The sequence below is a fragment of the Camelus dromedarius genome, chromosome 15 (assembly GCF_036321535.1).
Source record: "Camelus dromedarius isolate mCamDro1 chromosome 15, mCamDro1.pat, whole genome shotgun sequence".
In the NCBI taxonomy this organism is placed as follows: Eukaryota; Metazoa; Chordata; class Mammalia; order Artiodactyla; family Camelidae; genus Camelus; species Camelus dromedarius.
In genome coordinates, this window is record NC_087450.1 from 16,026,987 (window position 1) to 16,043,165 (window position 16,179).

Here is a 16,179-nt window from a genome sequence, read left to right on the forward strand (position 1 = left end):
GACCCAATATCAAAAATTAACAGTTATTCCTTTTCATCCAGGTTTTCTCTTCACTAATCAAATCTGCCTTGTCGTTTGACATTGAAATTCTCCCTGTTAGCCCCTCTCCTCACCAAGTCCCATCTGCTTTGTCCTTAGTTAGCCAAGGCGGGTAATATAGATTACTTACATCAATGAAGGATGTGCAAAATTAGTTCAGCGATGGAATGAAAGAATCATTACAACGCACCAGACATTTCTCATCTCATTTTTCTGTCAAAACCTAACTTAAAGCTGCCTTGGCCAGGGTTTCTATGACAAGCTAACAACTGGATGTGAGTTTCTATTTTTCACTTTCATATTGTGTATTTCAATACATTGTGCTGCTGTCAATAATTATGACTGATCTACACCCAACCTGCCCTTCAGCATTTTATTAAATCTCTTCAACAGTGACTCATAGTACATACAAAATGTACATGTGTGTTAACAAGTTTTAAGAAACCCAAGAAGGGAGACGCACGTCTTTAAATCCTGTGCCTTAATGAAGTGAAGGGGGAGTGCTAAAGTACGCATGAAGTCGTCTTTTTTTATTTTTTTTTCAATTATTATTTCCAGGAGGAAGTCACTTGGGCACGATGCTCAACACAGGAAAAATATCTACAGGCTCTCAAAAAAGCTCTGTATAATTTCTTATTAAGATCAAGTAAAATGAAAACCACTAAGAGGTCATGCTGCTTTTTCGTCTTCAAGTCCGCCATCATCGTTTAAGATTTTCTCGCCTCTTTGATTTCAGCGCAGTACCACCCGGGTTTTTCCCCATTTTTGTATCATCTTTCCTACCCAAAGCCCAAAGAAAAAGAAACCTAGTATCAGCCCCTAAAAAGGAGAAGGTTTGGATGAAAATTAATATTCTGCTAAAGACTCAAACACAGGAGTGTCATTATTCACCAAACTCAAGAGAAACAGTCTTACAACTTTTAGTTTCTGGAGGGGAATTCCCTTCCACAGAGTCTTTATAGAGTTGAAACAGTTGCCAAATGCAATGGGAAGCAATGAAGTGCAAGCGAGGACGGTTCCTCCTAACTCCCCACGGAAGCAGAGAACACATGCGCACCACACCTACACGGTGCCAGGTGAGAACGGAATTGGGTTTACATCCCATGTAACGAAGGAAAACGATTCTTGAAAAGCCCAACTCTAAGGCTACAAACTGTATGATTCCACTTCTATAACATTCTCGAAATGACAAAATTACAGAGATGCGGGACAGATTCGTGGTTGCCAGGGGTTAGGAACTGGGTGGGAGGGTGTGGAGAGAGAAGGGGAAGGATATGCCTATAATAGAGTAGCAAGCGGGTATTCGTGGTAATGGAGCAGGTCTGCATCTTGATTATGGAGTTGAAATACAAATCCACACATGATAAAATTATTGCATAGAACTTTAGGCACACACAAGTGCATATAAAACTGGCAAAATCTACGTAAAATCTGTGGATGCACCAGTGTCAATTTCCTGGGTTTTTTTTTAATAGTTATTAAGATGTTACCGAAAATTGCACCTCTAGGGAAGTGATGGAAATGTTAGCTCTCTTGATTGTGGTGGTGGATTCATGGATGTGTACATCTATCAAAATTTATCAAACTGTACATCTGAAATATGTGTAGTTTACTGTACAGGAACCATACCACAGCAAAGGTGTTAAGAAAAAAAAATGTTACCATTGGAGGAAACTAGGTGAGGAGTACACGGGATCTCTTTGTCCTTCTTTTTAAGCTTACTGTGAATCTATAATTATTTCAAAATTAACAATAATAAAAAAAAAGAAAAAAAGATTTTTATGTTATGTACCTATTGCAAAATTGAATATCCGTGTGAAGTTTAGGTTAAAGTCTGCGTTTACATTGAAAAATTATCTGGCTTGTGCTATAACTTTTTTTAAGGTCCACCTTCCCGCCCCCCCCCCTTAATTGCAAAACTGAGGAAATCGGATTGTGATCACTGTGCACAGAATCTAGGAAAAGACAGTGGCATACAGCCTGGTGTCACAGGAATGCCTGGCTGCCCCAGCAGCCACAGGAAGTATCCCAGAAGGCTGTCCACCTGTGGCAAGCAGCTTGCATTGGAATCTGTTCTCTGGTAACAGTGTTTGTGGCTGAGGTTTGCTAGCAACACTGAGGAGGAGAGAGGGCGTGTGTGATAGATCACCTTCCTTAATGAGAGCTGGCCCTGCCACTCCTTGGCACTCAAATGGAAACATTTCCCAGGGAAATAGACATTTGTACAGCCTCCATTGTATTCAAATTGCCTTCCCATTGGTTTAACTTTAAAAATAGCTACGAATTTAGGTGTGCATGCAAAATTGCTGGTCTGCACTGTAATATCATCCAGAACAATCTGGAAGGCAGAGTTCAAGTATATACTAAGAGTTTTGAAAATGAAGATACAGTCACAGATTAAAAGAGGCAAACAAACAAACAAAAATCTCAGCAGCTAGTAACTCCTAGCAACACACTCAGGTATAGGATGTCTTCCACCGGCTCCCGGTCCACTTGACCACGAGGGCTGCAAAAATTGATCTCCCGAGGCCGCCATAAGGTCACAGGAATTGATAACCCTTACAAGCAATGCTTATGTGAGTCTGTCTGTGTCTTGAAGATAGTGCACTTTGTAAATTAATCCTCCAAAGGCAAATATATTGTAAGTAGCTTGTTATCTCTAAAATACTAAATTGAAGAATACATGGGATTATATTGACAGAAATTACATTTTCTGTAATGGGGTTTAATATATCTGAAATCTCTCCCAAAGGCTCCCAGGCTCTCTAACAGAGAAGGGTCTGTTAATGTAGGTGCAATGGACATTAAGAACAAATTTCTTCACCAAAATGGATTAGGCCATGTAATCAGACATTCTGTAATATTAATCTTTTGACACTGATTGAACAGAAAGAAATACTTCTGTCTGCGAACTGGCATTCCCAGTTCTCCTCTTTCCCCAACCCGGCTTTGGGCCTTCTCTGGATTTTTACTTCAAAGAGGATAAGGTTTCGCCATCATAAACACTAATCTAAAAATATTAGGACAATTAATTAGATACACTTAATTTTAGAGGCTATCGGATTTCAATACCCTTCAAATATGACACTAGCTCTGGGTGATTATACGAACCCGGCTTTCAGTACACTCACAAAGGGTCATAAATCATACTTCCTCAGAGCCTCGTTGCCATGCCGCCGTGCATTAAGTCCGAATATTGTTGCCTGGTACTTGGGCCATCAGCTCAGCTTCCCCCCAAATCAGGAATTCACCCATTTGTTTAGAAGCAGTATTGCACAGCCCTGAGAAACAGCAGATTCTGAGGAGCTTCCAAGGAGAAACAGAAATGATTTCTCTTTTTTTTCCAGAGGGAGATAAGAAGAAAGGGGAGCCTGTCCTGGAAAGCATCGCCCTCACAAAAATCTAGCTGAACTTTCAGTTTTTCAGTGAATTTAAAACCTGGCAGATAGGTTGGTTACTTGTTTCTTAGAAAATAGGATACCAGTGTTTCTATTGATTATCCCAAAGGGGGAAAAAAGCCACAAAGAGAGAGACATTTACACACAGCGAATATCAATCAAACACTTAATTACACTATGCCTAGAATTTTGTGAGTTGATTCAGCCAGACAGTGTTTTCTTTTCCAAAATAGCAAGCGCTCTGGCCTACCACTCAACAGTGCGTTCTCACCTTTCCATCAAAACAAGCCACCAGGGAAAACCAGGTGTGTCTTCTTTATGCAAAACATTACCGCACGTTGCCGGAGCGAGGAAGCAGATTGCGGGTCAACCCAAAGCCAAATTACTTACCAGTTGTTCACTTGAAGGATGGTGAGTCCCGTGTCTTGTGCCAACTGCTTTTTCTGTTCTTCAGAAGGGTAAGGGTGCTGGAAGAGAACAAAAAAGATAGGTGTACGCACGTACGCTTTGGACACACGATGTGCACATCGCATGTCAGGTACAACAACGCCAGGTATAAGGGTTTCGATAATAAACACACACGCTCTGTTAAAAAAAAAAAAAAGATGTGTATATCAGGCAACATTTAGGTTATTTTTTCAATACCCTACTTGTCTATTGAGGTCTATAATTAAAGGTAAAAATGCTGAGGTGTGTCGCTCTTATTAATGGAATACTACATCATCTAATTAATGGCAATAAAAGACAAGCCAATTACGAAGATTAGTGAAGTGTATAAATAGCTAGTTAGGATACTTGCAGAACCTTGATACTGAGTTTATTCTTTAACAGGTTGATTTGTTGCAAACATGGAAAGTTTAGTATGAGCGTCACTGTATTTTATAGGATTAAAATAAGAACAAGTCCCTCTTGGCCATATAAAAGTGTACCACCCAGACGTAATATTTTTACAGAACCACTGATTTCTAAAGCTGAACCATTTGGACAAAGAGCCTCAGCTCAGGTCCCCAGGAGTTAAGCACCTTGTCAGCGTCAAATTCTCCTTCCAAAATACCACATTGCCAGATGCAACTATCAAAATTAAAAGTGGGTCTATTTTTTTTTAAAAAAACACTATTCATTTTAGCTCTTCTGCAAAGCACAAACAAGTGAAATTCTACCAAAGTTGGTTTCCCTATCTGAATGTCAACAGACACTGGGATTCTGAACACAAGCCAATATAAGGTCAAAGACCAGCACATTTTGCCTGCTAAGAACAAGCCCACCTATGTTCCTTGGGAGTTAGAGTGGATAAAAATGTATTATGGGATTAGACAATAAAATGAAATCCATACCTTCTTATAGGAATGTTTAGAATTCTACTAAAATCCATCGCTTCTTATAGGAATGTTAAGAATTTTACTAAACACTATTGTGTTTGGGCACAGATATCTTCTGTTTAATAGTCAACTACATCTAAATTTGAAATAGACATTTCTAAAGCCTGGGAGAGCAGCCCAGGACACGGTTTCCACTGGCTATTTTGAAACACTGCATCCCAGTAAATTCTCCCAAGATAAAACTTGTTCTGACGGTCAACCTTCTATTCTCTTATGAATGGGAAAGGGCACCCCCAACTCTCCATTTAACTCTCTGTGCCACTGGAAACTAAATTCTGGTCTATTGAATGTTAATTAACATAGCGTTTAATCTCATTAATAATGTCTGATGAGATGCTAAGGAGGCTCGTTAATGACACTTCAATACTCTTAATACGTAGGTTTAAATATGTTCTGTATCTATACACCTGGGATTCGTTTGTGGAGAGCAGAGATGTAGCCATTTTCCCCATAAGCATTGTCTCTTGATTGTCACTTAATCAATAAATACACAATTAGAATAAGGCTTTGCTTTCATGGAATATAGTTCCTCTCTCTAAAGAGCTCCAAGTGTATTACAGGCAGAATGGTAATTAATCCCCATTCTATCCCTTTGAGGGACATAAATGGAACCTATTGTCCCTGCTGTTTTACAGGTGAGGAAACTGGCCCAGGGAAGGGAGGGTCAGCGGCAACACGACTCAGGGATATTTCCTGCTTCCCTTCCAGCATCTAAGCCTCGCCATGACCGAAGGATGTGACAAATGCCTTTCATAATCTCCATTCATGAGCACCCCCACTGAAGCCTCCAGACTGTTCCACCTTGCCCTGCCAGACCCGCCGCCCACCAGCCCTGCCCACCTCTCGGCTGGCGACCTCTGATCTTCATCCCACTCCACCCCTCTGTCCAGCCACTTCCTGTTTTTCCAACACATCCAGCTGGGCTCTACCACTCAGGATCCTGCTCCAATGTCACTTCCAGGTCTCAGCTCAAACTCCAAGCCATGCCCACCCCACTCTCCACCAGCCCACCTTATGACTCTCTTCAGTTTTTGTCCCTTTTTCCCTTAGAGCGAGCATCACTCTCTGAAGCCTTCGTTCGGACTTTTTGTTTCCTTGGTCCTGTGTCTCTTCTCACTCATTTAGCATCTCTAACGTTCAAGCCTTTCTCATTCGCTATCCTCAAAGACCAGACCAGCACATAAAGGAAACCAGTAAATATCTGTGGAACAAAGGAATGGCTATGATTTGCTATGATACGCAGATATGCTCCACTCAGATGCAACATCAAAATATATAATAATCTTTTCTCAAAGCCCACAGGAAGTATAAATAATCCAACTTGACAGCTACAATACTACCTTCCTTACTTCATTCCTAGAAGTGATGTCTACCCACTCTTTTCAGGTAAAAGTACATCACCTCCATAATAGGCTAAGACCACAGGTGACAATCACCCTACTCACCACACTGTAGTCCCCACAGGCAACATCTCACAACTGGATACTGACCCAAAAGCAATCCACCACCCTAAGGTTTAAAACATGACTAACAGTGTGCCACATGACACAAACCAAATGAATCTCTTATCCTCTGAATTGAATACTGAATTCAGGTTTGATGTATAATAGTTCGAGGTCTGCACTAGTTGAAGCATAGCACATAGTTAAATACAACCCTATTAGACTGTATAAATTATTCTGCCATTCACCAACTAGGAAACTTTGAGCAACGGACAATTTTTCCTCAATTTTATCATCTGGAGGTGACCGAGGCCAGCAATTCGTATGGAATCAAAGCTTGATTTGAAACGTACACATTTTAGCATCTAGAAGTTGGCACTATTTGCTATACACATTGTACAGTGATCTATACATGGATCATTTATGATCTATAACATCTTCTGTAATGTTATTGCCTTACAGTTTTGCGGGTCCTCTGGAAATCCCTGTGAGTGATTTTCAAGAGAATTAATAAATACGTCAACAGTCCCTCTTCACTGCAGCTGGGCGGCAACACCTTTTGCCCCGTCTTGTTAGTTGTGTCTTAATAAGATGACCAGAACCGGATAAAAATGAATATTTATGCCATTTACCTTTAGTTACTTTGAAAATCGAGAATTGTCACAGTCATTTATTTGTGCTGTGTTTTCAAGAGTATTCTTGCATGCCTGTTTGTGAGCAAGTTTTACACCCATTCTTACAAAGCAAATGGAATTCACATTTTCTTTATGCAAGAGGTGTCGGGAAAATTCTCTTTGGATCATTAAAATTACCTGAATCGTCACAGCTTCAAAGAGTGATCGTATGGACTGCAAATTTTCAGTGCAGGCTTCGGTTGTTCCTTTACATCATGCGGTTTCTGATTTCATAATTTAAATATTGTAAAATGGGAACGTTCTCCCCTTTTTCTTCCTCTGTCACTTTTCATGTGATCTGATTTTAAGTAATTGGAACAAACTGTGTCTAATTTCATGCAGCATAATTGCCAGGCAGCCTCAAGCAATGGGGACCCAGCACTCTGTCTCCACTCAACAATTTTCAGTCGTTCAGGATATACATATATATCTTTTAAACAGAAATGAATGAGCCTGGATGAAATTGAATGTTACAATAATCTGGTCACTGTTAAGGGGGGCAATAAAGGTATCAACAAAATTCTTAAACATTTGTCTACGGCAGATCAACTGGGTATTTTTCTTTTTCTCACTGTTTTCAGCCCTGGTGTCCTGCAAACTTTCAATTCCCTGGGGAAAAAAAAATCTGTAATTGCCAGAATCACATGAAAGCCATGAATTCAGGTAGTTAATCCCTAGTCAGCCAAAAGTGCACAAAGAAGTGAGCTTTTTAACTGAAATCCAATATGTTTAACTATCTTAAATCCTATGCATCTTTACTAGATAAGCTTTTTGTGGACAGTATGAGTTATTCCTTTGTAGACTTTAAAAAAAAACTGACAAAAACCCAACATGCCATAGGCAAGGCTGCTGTAAAAACATTCAAAGCCGAGGTTGCCTTCCGCCCAAAGGGCTGAGGAGGCCAAGAGAAGGGCAAAGGTAGATGTCATTTTACAAAAGGGAGAAAGAAAAGTGTCATTTTAGGAAGAAAATGGTATTCAAACCATTGCAACGATGGGGCTAGGTCCCCCTTGTCAGTTTCCCCAACACCTTGGCTACTATGGCTTCCTAACGGCAAAGGACACCGGTTTAAGAAAGATCAGTGGGTTCTTGTGAAGGAAAAGAGGGGTTGCACTTGCCGGATACACCAATCAACCTAATCACTTTGGGATATCAAAGCAAATTTGACCACAGTCCAATAGACAGTGACAGGAGACCTCGCCTTTGTTGTGTACATTAGCCTCCTGCCATTATCTCTTAAAAGCTTAATTATTTGCAAACAATTGATCAAGATGGGAATTTGAGAAAGGATATGCAAGGGCCACTGGGACGACTGCAACGCATTAAGAGGGCAAACAAAATTACCTTTAGATCTCACAGTAAGAATTAACGATGGAGACCGGAGAGTGAGGCCATGCGGTAGCTGCCAGGGTTCTTTCTGGAGTGTTTCCCATTTGATCTGCATTAACACCTCAGGAATGAGTGAAAGCCATAAAACAGTGATTATGTCTGGGTAAAGCTGACCCTCCCTTCCAACACTGAACCTGCACACATGCATTAGGCTGGCTTCGCTGGGAAGAGAAGAGCTGCTGGCCTCCGGGGGAAGCAGGTGGCTTGTGGGCAGTGGCACCCAAGGTACCGGGAAAGACTCACAAAATGAGCATCCTGACTTCAGCTGCCAACACCCTGACTTCTTTCCAGTGTGAGTCTCTTGCTGAAATAGACACTGCTTGCCACTCTTCCCGCGTTTCTGTGACTTTTAATAATGACCTAGTAGAACAGTGACTGTTTAATAACCCCATCAAAGGTAAAATGATCCCTAGAGCCTGTGTCCTGGGTCACAGACGCGGTGAGAGGCTGTCTGAAAAAAACTCTAAAAATAGCTTACGTAAAAATTAAGTCTGAACTGTCATTTTGCCAGCCGCAGAGGATAGGAAGTGACAGAAAGAAAATGACAACTTTCTAAAGAACGTTATCTCTGCGCGATTCCAATTTTACGTCTTGAGACTGGGATGGCAGGGTCGGGGGTGGTTCTGGGGTTGGTTCTCTGGTATTTCCAAGTTTACAATACCTTGCAAGAAAACTTATGCCTTTAAACAATCGGGCCGACTCCTTCTGACGAGCATTAATGGGAAAAGAGAAACCCTTCAGCACACACAGATGGAAACTGTCCAGCCTTCTATCTTAACAATATCCTTGACCAAATGTACGCCTTTCATCAAATTTTCCACCCCTGGCTGCAAATGTGGATGCCAAGACAGTGATGAACTTTATCTTATCTACCCTGGTAACCAAGTTTCAATAACGTTCCCTCCCTCACTGCCTTACCCACTGGAACAGCACATTGTAATGGCAGCAGAAAATTTGAAAATAATCCTGTACAGAGCTCGCTGGTGAGATAATGGAAGGCTACCCTGCCCCTTCTCAAGCCTCAGATTAGTAATTTCTTGTGACACAGAACTGCCTCTCTACCGAAACTGCAAAACAGCTATAACAAAGCAATAGAGGTGGAAGCAATTTTCAAGCAAAATGTTACATGCTATCCTTTAAAAGGTATGGGAATAGGTACCAGGGGAGCTGATCTAACAGGAGGAATTATGGCAACTGTCCAATATAACCCTTATCAAGGCGATGTTCTGTTGCCTGGCTGGATATGTTGGAAGAACAATTTCGGAACTTCTTTTATCCTTTTTCCTCCAGCCCTTTGCCTCCTCCACAGCTAAGTTTAATGCATTAATATAAGTTGACCTTGAGCTAAACTCTAGCATGTGATGGAAAGATACTCCCTTTAAAGAAGAAAAAAAAAATCTACCACATGGCTCTTAACCATTAGATCTCTGTGTTCTTTTAAAACTTCTACTGAGTTTTTGTCACTAACGGAATATTGTGGATCAAAACTAAAATAACCAGCCATGTATGTGACCTCTAAGAGCAGAAGCAGAAGTTTGTTAACCAAATATATTTACATTTGTTTAACGTCGTTTTGGTTTTTTTTTTTTCCCCCATAAAAACTTCTTCCACTTTAAATAAACTTGCAGCCATTGCCCCCTTATGCATTGACTCTGAATAGCTTACATTGTGACAATTACATTGATCTAGGATACTTTTTTCCTTTAAAAAAAATCCATAATGCTCTCCTATTGTCTTTCAGCTTTATGAATTAGTTTTACTGTTTCAGTGAATGCTTTTTTGTCTTCTGACTGCACATTATCAAAGAGACACTTTGTGCCTGCCATTTGCATTACAAAAGCGGTGCACCGTGCAGTGGAAGAACGGAGCCTGAATGCATAGCAGTTGAGTCCTGCATCCCCACACATGCAGGAATCAAAAAAGAAGAGCCATGGTGCCCGTCCTGGCTAAGAAGCCACAGATGTTTGGAGCATCATCATGGAAGTCGCAGGATTTCAACCTGCTTTCTTTAATTCTCCACCGACGCTCCTACAGTGTCTAGCTGCTCAGATTCACGGTGCTCCACTGATTGGTCAGAACTTGTTTTTTCCGAAGCCTGATCAAGCCATTGTCCAGATGAGCCCTCCGATTTCTTGTCTACCCAGCAGTAGTTATAAGAAGTTGCTAGTAGAGGTGTGCAAACAGGAGGGCCAGGTAGGACTATCTAAACTTAATCTTATCACATGAAAACAACAAGTGTGGAAGGAATATTTCATAACAATCTTTACTTTTGCATTAATGAGACTATACATACACAGCAGTGAAAACATTGTTTTATAGTCACTTATAAGAGGCTAAGATTACAAAGCCTTGCCTGTCCCACCTATCTGATCTTTTAATTTCTTTTAAATATCAATTCAATATAAAAATGAAAACAATAGGAAAAGCAGATCCTTATAGTAAGGGATTTCACAGTCCTTTGGATTAGGGATTTTTTTAAAAAGTTACTTGCATTTCTGTTATAATAATGATGTTTAGATCTATTCTTCATTAACTATAGATATGTTCCCGGAGTATTTTTAAATATATGCATTAAAGACATAAAATTTGGTCTCTAAATTAGCAATTACTTATATCCTCCTCCTAAAAGTATTAAAATTCATGAAGAGTGCTAAAATTATTTTGAACAGTTATGATTATTAATGAACTCCCTGAATATTGATTCTCTTTGTAGAAAACGATGGCTATAAAAGGAAACACAAAAAGGCCAATAAGGAAAACAGGGAGGGGGGAGTAGGGGGAAGGGGGCAGAGGGCGAACAGAGGAGAAAACACATGCTTCACTTTTGTGTCCTCTTTGAATCATTTAAAATAATATTCACTATCTGGTAGTCATCTATAATGAAAAAGAGTGTCAGAAGGAATATATGTATGTCTGTGAATGACTGATACATTATGCTGTACACCAGAAATTAACCCAACATTGTAAACTGACTATACTTCAACAACAAGAAAAAAAATGGGGAAAAAAAGAAAGAAATGGTTAAAAAAAATACTAATAGGTCTTTGAACTTACTCTGTTGTTGGTTTTTTGGGGGAGGGGGTAATTGGGTTTATTTATTTATGCTTAGGAGGGGTACTGGGGATTGAACCCAGGACCTCGTGCATGCTAAGCTTGTGCTTTACCATGTGAGCTCTACCTCCCCCCATGAACTCTTTCTGTTTGTCAGTAGGACAAATTTATCACATGCATCATCGCATGTGCTCTTGGTGACCTCGTGAGTAGGGGACAATGCTCAGCCCCACTTTACAGATGAGGAAACTGAGGCTTGGCGAGGTCAAACACATGCACGAGGCTCACAGCCACGTCGTTCTGGAGCCAGATCCGTCCTCCCCGGAGTTTCTCCACTTGGCTGCTCCTTCAGTGATGTCTCTTTCCAATTTCTCCCATCCCTTTTTTAAACTAAACATTTAAAAACCAAAAACACATTATCATGGAACATGAACAAAGTTATTCATCGTGGTGAGTGGTGACTGAATGTTTCTCTGCTGTTTTAATAGCCTGGATCCCAGGAGGGTTGCCACTTTCCTACCCGCCCCTCCCCCACCCCCCACAACTAGCATCCCCACTGCTTCTGCCCTGCAGGCAACGATTAAGGGTGGGGATGGAGCTGCAGGGTGAAAGTCAGTTCACCAGAACCTTTCCCCACATTCTCCCTCCAGCATCCTCCAAAGGGACCTGATTAATAGTAGCTGAGTAACACTGATGAGAGTGGCAGACGTAGTAATGGCAACATGTATTAACAACTGAGGATGTACCAGGCATTGTTCCCAGTACTTCACATGCACTAACTCATTTAACTCCTCACAAATACTTTCTGAAGTCGGCACAACTATTATACCCATTTTATAGATGAAGACACTTGAGCACAGAAAGGACAAACAACTTTCTTGAGATCACACAGCTTGTAAGGAATAGAGCTGGGGTTTGAAACTCAGTGATAACACACAAGTTGCGAAAATTCACATCCAAACTATTTTGTTTTCTAAATGATGGGTGGAGCAGTCCCACTCATTCCTGATGAGTTAATCATGAATATATAGACGATGATTACTACTCATTTTATGAAGAAGCCATTATCTTAATGTGTGTGTGCCTACAGCTCAGTTCTGCTAATGGAAGCAATAGGAAATGTTGCTGCAACATACAAAACTCAATGGAAACTAATACATCTGTCACTCTATTAGTTCTTCTAGTGCTGCTTATAAATACGAGAATGATGGAAGGTTATGTACAAGATTTCTTTAAGGGTCACAGAAACAAATGCCTGCTATTCCATCCAACCACATTACAATATGCCTTAAATTGTCTGCTTTGAAATTAATTGTTGTGTATTTCTACCAATTACTTTCATTTCATATGTGATTCTTAATCAAATATGAATTAAATTACATTTGGAACCATTTCATTTTAGCAGAATACTAATAAAAACACAGGAATGCTACTGCCACTTACAATGCAGCTAGCCCAGTGCTGGGCCCAGGAAATATTTGTTGTATGAATGAAGGAGCACTATCGAAGTCGGGGACACCCCAAATGCCTCAACTAGTCTTTCCAAGTAGATGACTTCAGATATGCGTTAGAAAACCAGCAGCCCCATTTCAGCAACTCTTCATCTTTCTCATTCAGTTCCACAAATCTCCCAAACAGTACAGATTTTATTGACTTTACTTAACTGACATTTTTATAATGCGCCAGGCAATGTTCTCAGTGCTTTACACGTATTCACTCGTTTAATCCTTACAGTAAGTCTTCGAGGTCAGTGCTTTCACCCTGAGGTTACAGATGAGGAAACTGAGGCACAGAGTCCCCTAAGTCACTTGCAAATAGGATGAAGCTGGGATTTGGACCGTGAGAAACCTCATTCCTGTGTTATTCTGTTTGTCTTTCTTAGCGTGTATAATTTTCCCTGAAGTTTCTCCAAAATCCATGCTATGTGCTCGCTGGGTTTATTGGTTGCAAAAGTTCCCTTCCCACTGCTCAACTGCAGGGTAATAAAGTTCAAGTTCTTCTTACAGCACAGGACGGAATAAAGAAGAGAGAAAGCTGTTTCCACATAACAGTCTCTTCCCCGAGAATTTCACTGTCACAAATAAAACACAACAACAGCACACCATCCTGGACCACTTTTCTGAAAAGAAAGTTCATGACCAGTTCATACAATAAACTCCAATAAAGATCTTTTCCAAAGGATAGCACAGCTCATCTCCGCTATTACAGAGAGCCCGCCAGCTAAAACGAGACCCAGCCCCAACCCGAAGAACACTTCTCCACTTTAAACATCAAAGTGAAAGGGTTTTGAAACCATGAAGAGGAAAGACAAGGAAGGTGAAATACGATACCATTTGGAACGAGTCTGTCGACAGCAATCATTATTGCCTTTAGAGACGCCCTGTCCAGCATTAAATATTGAGGAAAAATCCATCCAAAAAAACAACAACAACAAAAATACCAACTTGAAAACAAAATGCGCATCTTTTATGCATCCTTGTAGAGAGAACCAAGTATCTTTAAGTTAGAAGCAAAAACAAGTAAACTTGGTGAAGATGTTCTGAGAGACAGAAAGCGAGAGCCAGGGCGCGAGAGATGGAGAATTCGTACGGCTCCCCACATGACTAAAGACCCCTGGAACTGGTACTCGTTCTCCAGTGCTAATTTTCCCACTTAAATTACAGTGATGGTGTAGCCTCATCTCATTAGAGATCATTGTCCCCAGTAGACAGTTGTGTTTATGGGGGACTCTGGCTGTTCCACACCTGCTGATCAGGTTGCTATGTGATCAAGGCTGCATATAAACAGCAGACTCGAGCTTGCTGGACTGCGACTGATGAGCCCGGGCTAATTCAGGGGTGATTATGTAGTTTACTGGACCACTAAACCTCTTTAAGCTTGTAATTACTGCCTATTTGAGTAAAGAACATTCAAAAGCAATTCACTGCATCATGCCTGCCACAGCTGGAAGCAGGCTGCCAGCAGTCTGTGGGGACATTAAAATCTACAGGGACGTGGATTGAAGCCCAGCTAGCAGGCACTGTCAGTGCGCACCCGCAGCCAAGTCTGTGCACATTCCCGTTCACCTCTCCTGACCAAGCTTACCATTAAAGGTGCCGTGGAAGCTACAGAGCAGCCATAAAGATGACAAATAACGGAACGAAATGATACAAACTACATTTTAATGATTTCCCCCTTTTGTAAAGCTAAAATCTAAAAAGTCTTTTCACAACGCCGAAGAGAGAGAAAGCACATGCTTTAAATAATAGATACCGCTGAGATTTCCTGGGTACGTGTTAAAAGTTCCATCCAAAAAAAAAAAAAAAAAAAAACCACACAAAACAAAACCCAACTTGCAAACAAAATGCCCACCTTTTATGCATCCAAAAAGAACTGGGATGTACAGTCATTTGAGATCTCTTTCCACTCACTTTAGCTGTCGTGTTTATAACCTTAGCTGGGAAAATACTGTTTCGCTAGTTGATTGACATTTTGTAAGATCCCGTGTAGATTTTTGCTGTTAATGAATTAAAATGCTGCTCAGACACCTGAGCGAAATTTACTTTCAAGAGTCAGAGAAGATTTCAGGAAAAGAAATGTATCAGTATTTATCAATGTTCTCATCTTATTTTGCTGTCACCTTAACAACTGCAGTTCTTTTGTGTAACAGAAGTGTAAAACACGCTTTGCATCGCTGCGGATATAATTATTACTTGTCTCTAAGTAACAACAACAAAAAAAAGACTAGAACTTAATGAAGGGGGATTAAGTTAATTTCTTTTTTAGCTAACAGTTTCCTGTCTCTTAAAATGCAGACCTTGGTGACTCTAATGTTCAGGGAAGGAAAATTAAGCTTTTTAATTTCACTAAAATCCCCACTTTGGAATATTGATATTAAAATATTAAGATGATGTTTATTCTTTAAAAGTATGTAAATTTGGTATTAAATAAAGCCACAGAAATCCTTTCTGACTACCCCGTCCAAAGTCCGCAGATCCAGGGGGTTTGTGTGTTATCTACACATCATTCCTATTAATATTCATTAGGTGGGTCTGCTTGCATTTTTATAAGCTGTGAGAGAGGCAGAGAAACAACCAGAATCCTTTAACACACAGGCATTATCAATTCAACCTATGCCAACAGCAGAGCACCCAGATCTGAAGTTGAGATTCAAATGTAATTTACCTTTACGTAGCTAATTTTCATGAAAACTCTTCTCCCTTTACCCACTGTAGTCTGAGCTATTTAATTATCTCCATTCTCTGTAACATACACTTCAATTTTTAATTTAAAAGCTTATTCAGCACTACATTTTATCTTGGTTAACTACAAAACCCTTATCTTGCAATCAAACTAAAGAGAATTTCCCTTTAAGAAAAAAAAAAACTAAAAACTTCAAATTGTCTTAGTAATGAGATTACCTTTATCTTTATGAACCTTCTTAAGCAAACCCTTTCTAACTCCCTAAAGCATTTATTGATGTGAATTCACTGTCTGTCTCCAGGGTGGATTATAGAAGAGGGAAGAGTCTTAGTCAAAATTTGGGCCGATCCCCGGTATTTGTTTCCCAAATTATGCTTTCTCAGCTGTCCGACCTAACTGGACAGGGACGGGCTCACAGGGCTGTGGATTTGCTTCTGTGGCGTTGCCACAGATCTCACAGATGTTCATGGGATATCTTAGATGAGTGAGAGAAAGAGCAGGACCTGTCACCAACAAGATGGCAAGATAAAGGTGCAGAAATAAAGGTATTCAATCGAAGTTAACTTGGAATGTAAATTGGTGCAGCCACTATGGAAAACCGTATGGAGGTTCCTTACAAAACTAA

The 16,179-nt window shown here is 40.3% G+C and overlaps 1 protein-coding gene across 3 annotated transcripts in view; it reads right to left on the reverse strand.

The window, feature by feature from the left end:
* MEIS1 (Meis homeobox 1) overlaps positions 1-16,179 on the reverse strand; it is a 131,706-nt gene that overhangs the window by 20,605 nt on the left and 94,922 nt on the right. For all 3 annotated transcript variants that reach the window (XM_010979914.3, XM_010979915.3, XM_064494437.1), the window contains one exon: positions 3,828-3,904. In XM_010979914.3, the coding sequence (XP_010978216.1) occupies positions 3,828-3,904 (77 nt within the window). The remainder of the gene's footprint in view (positions 1-3,827; positions 3,905-16,179) is intronic.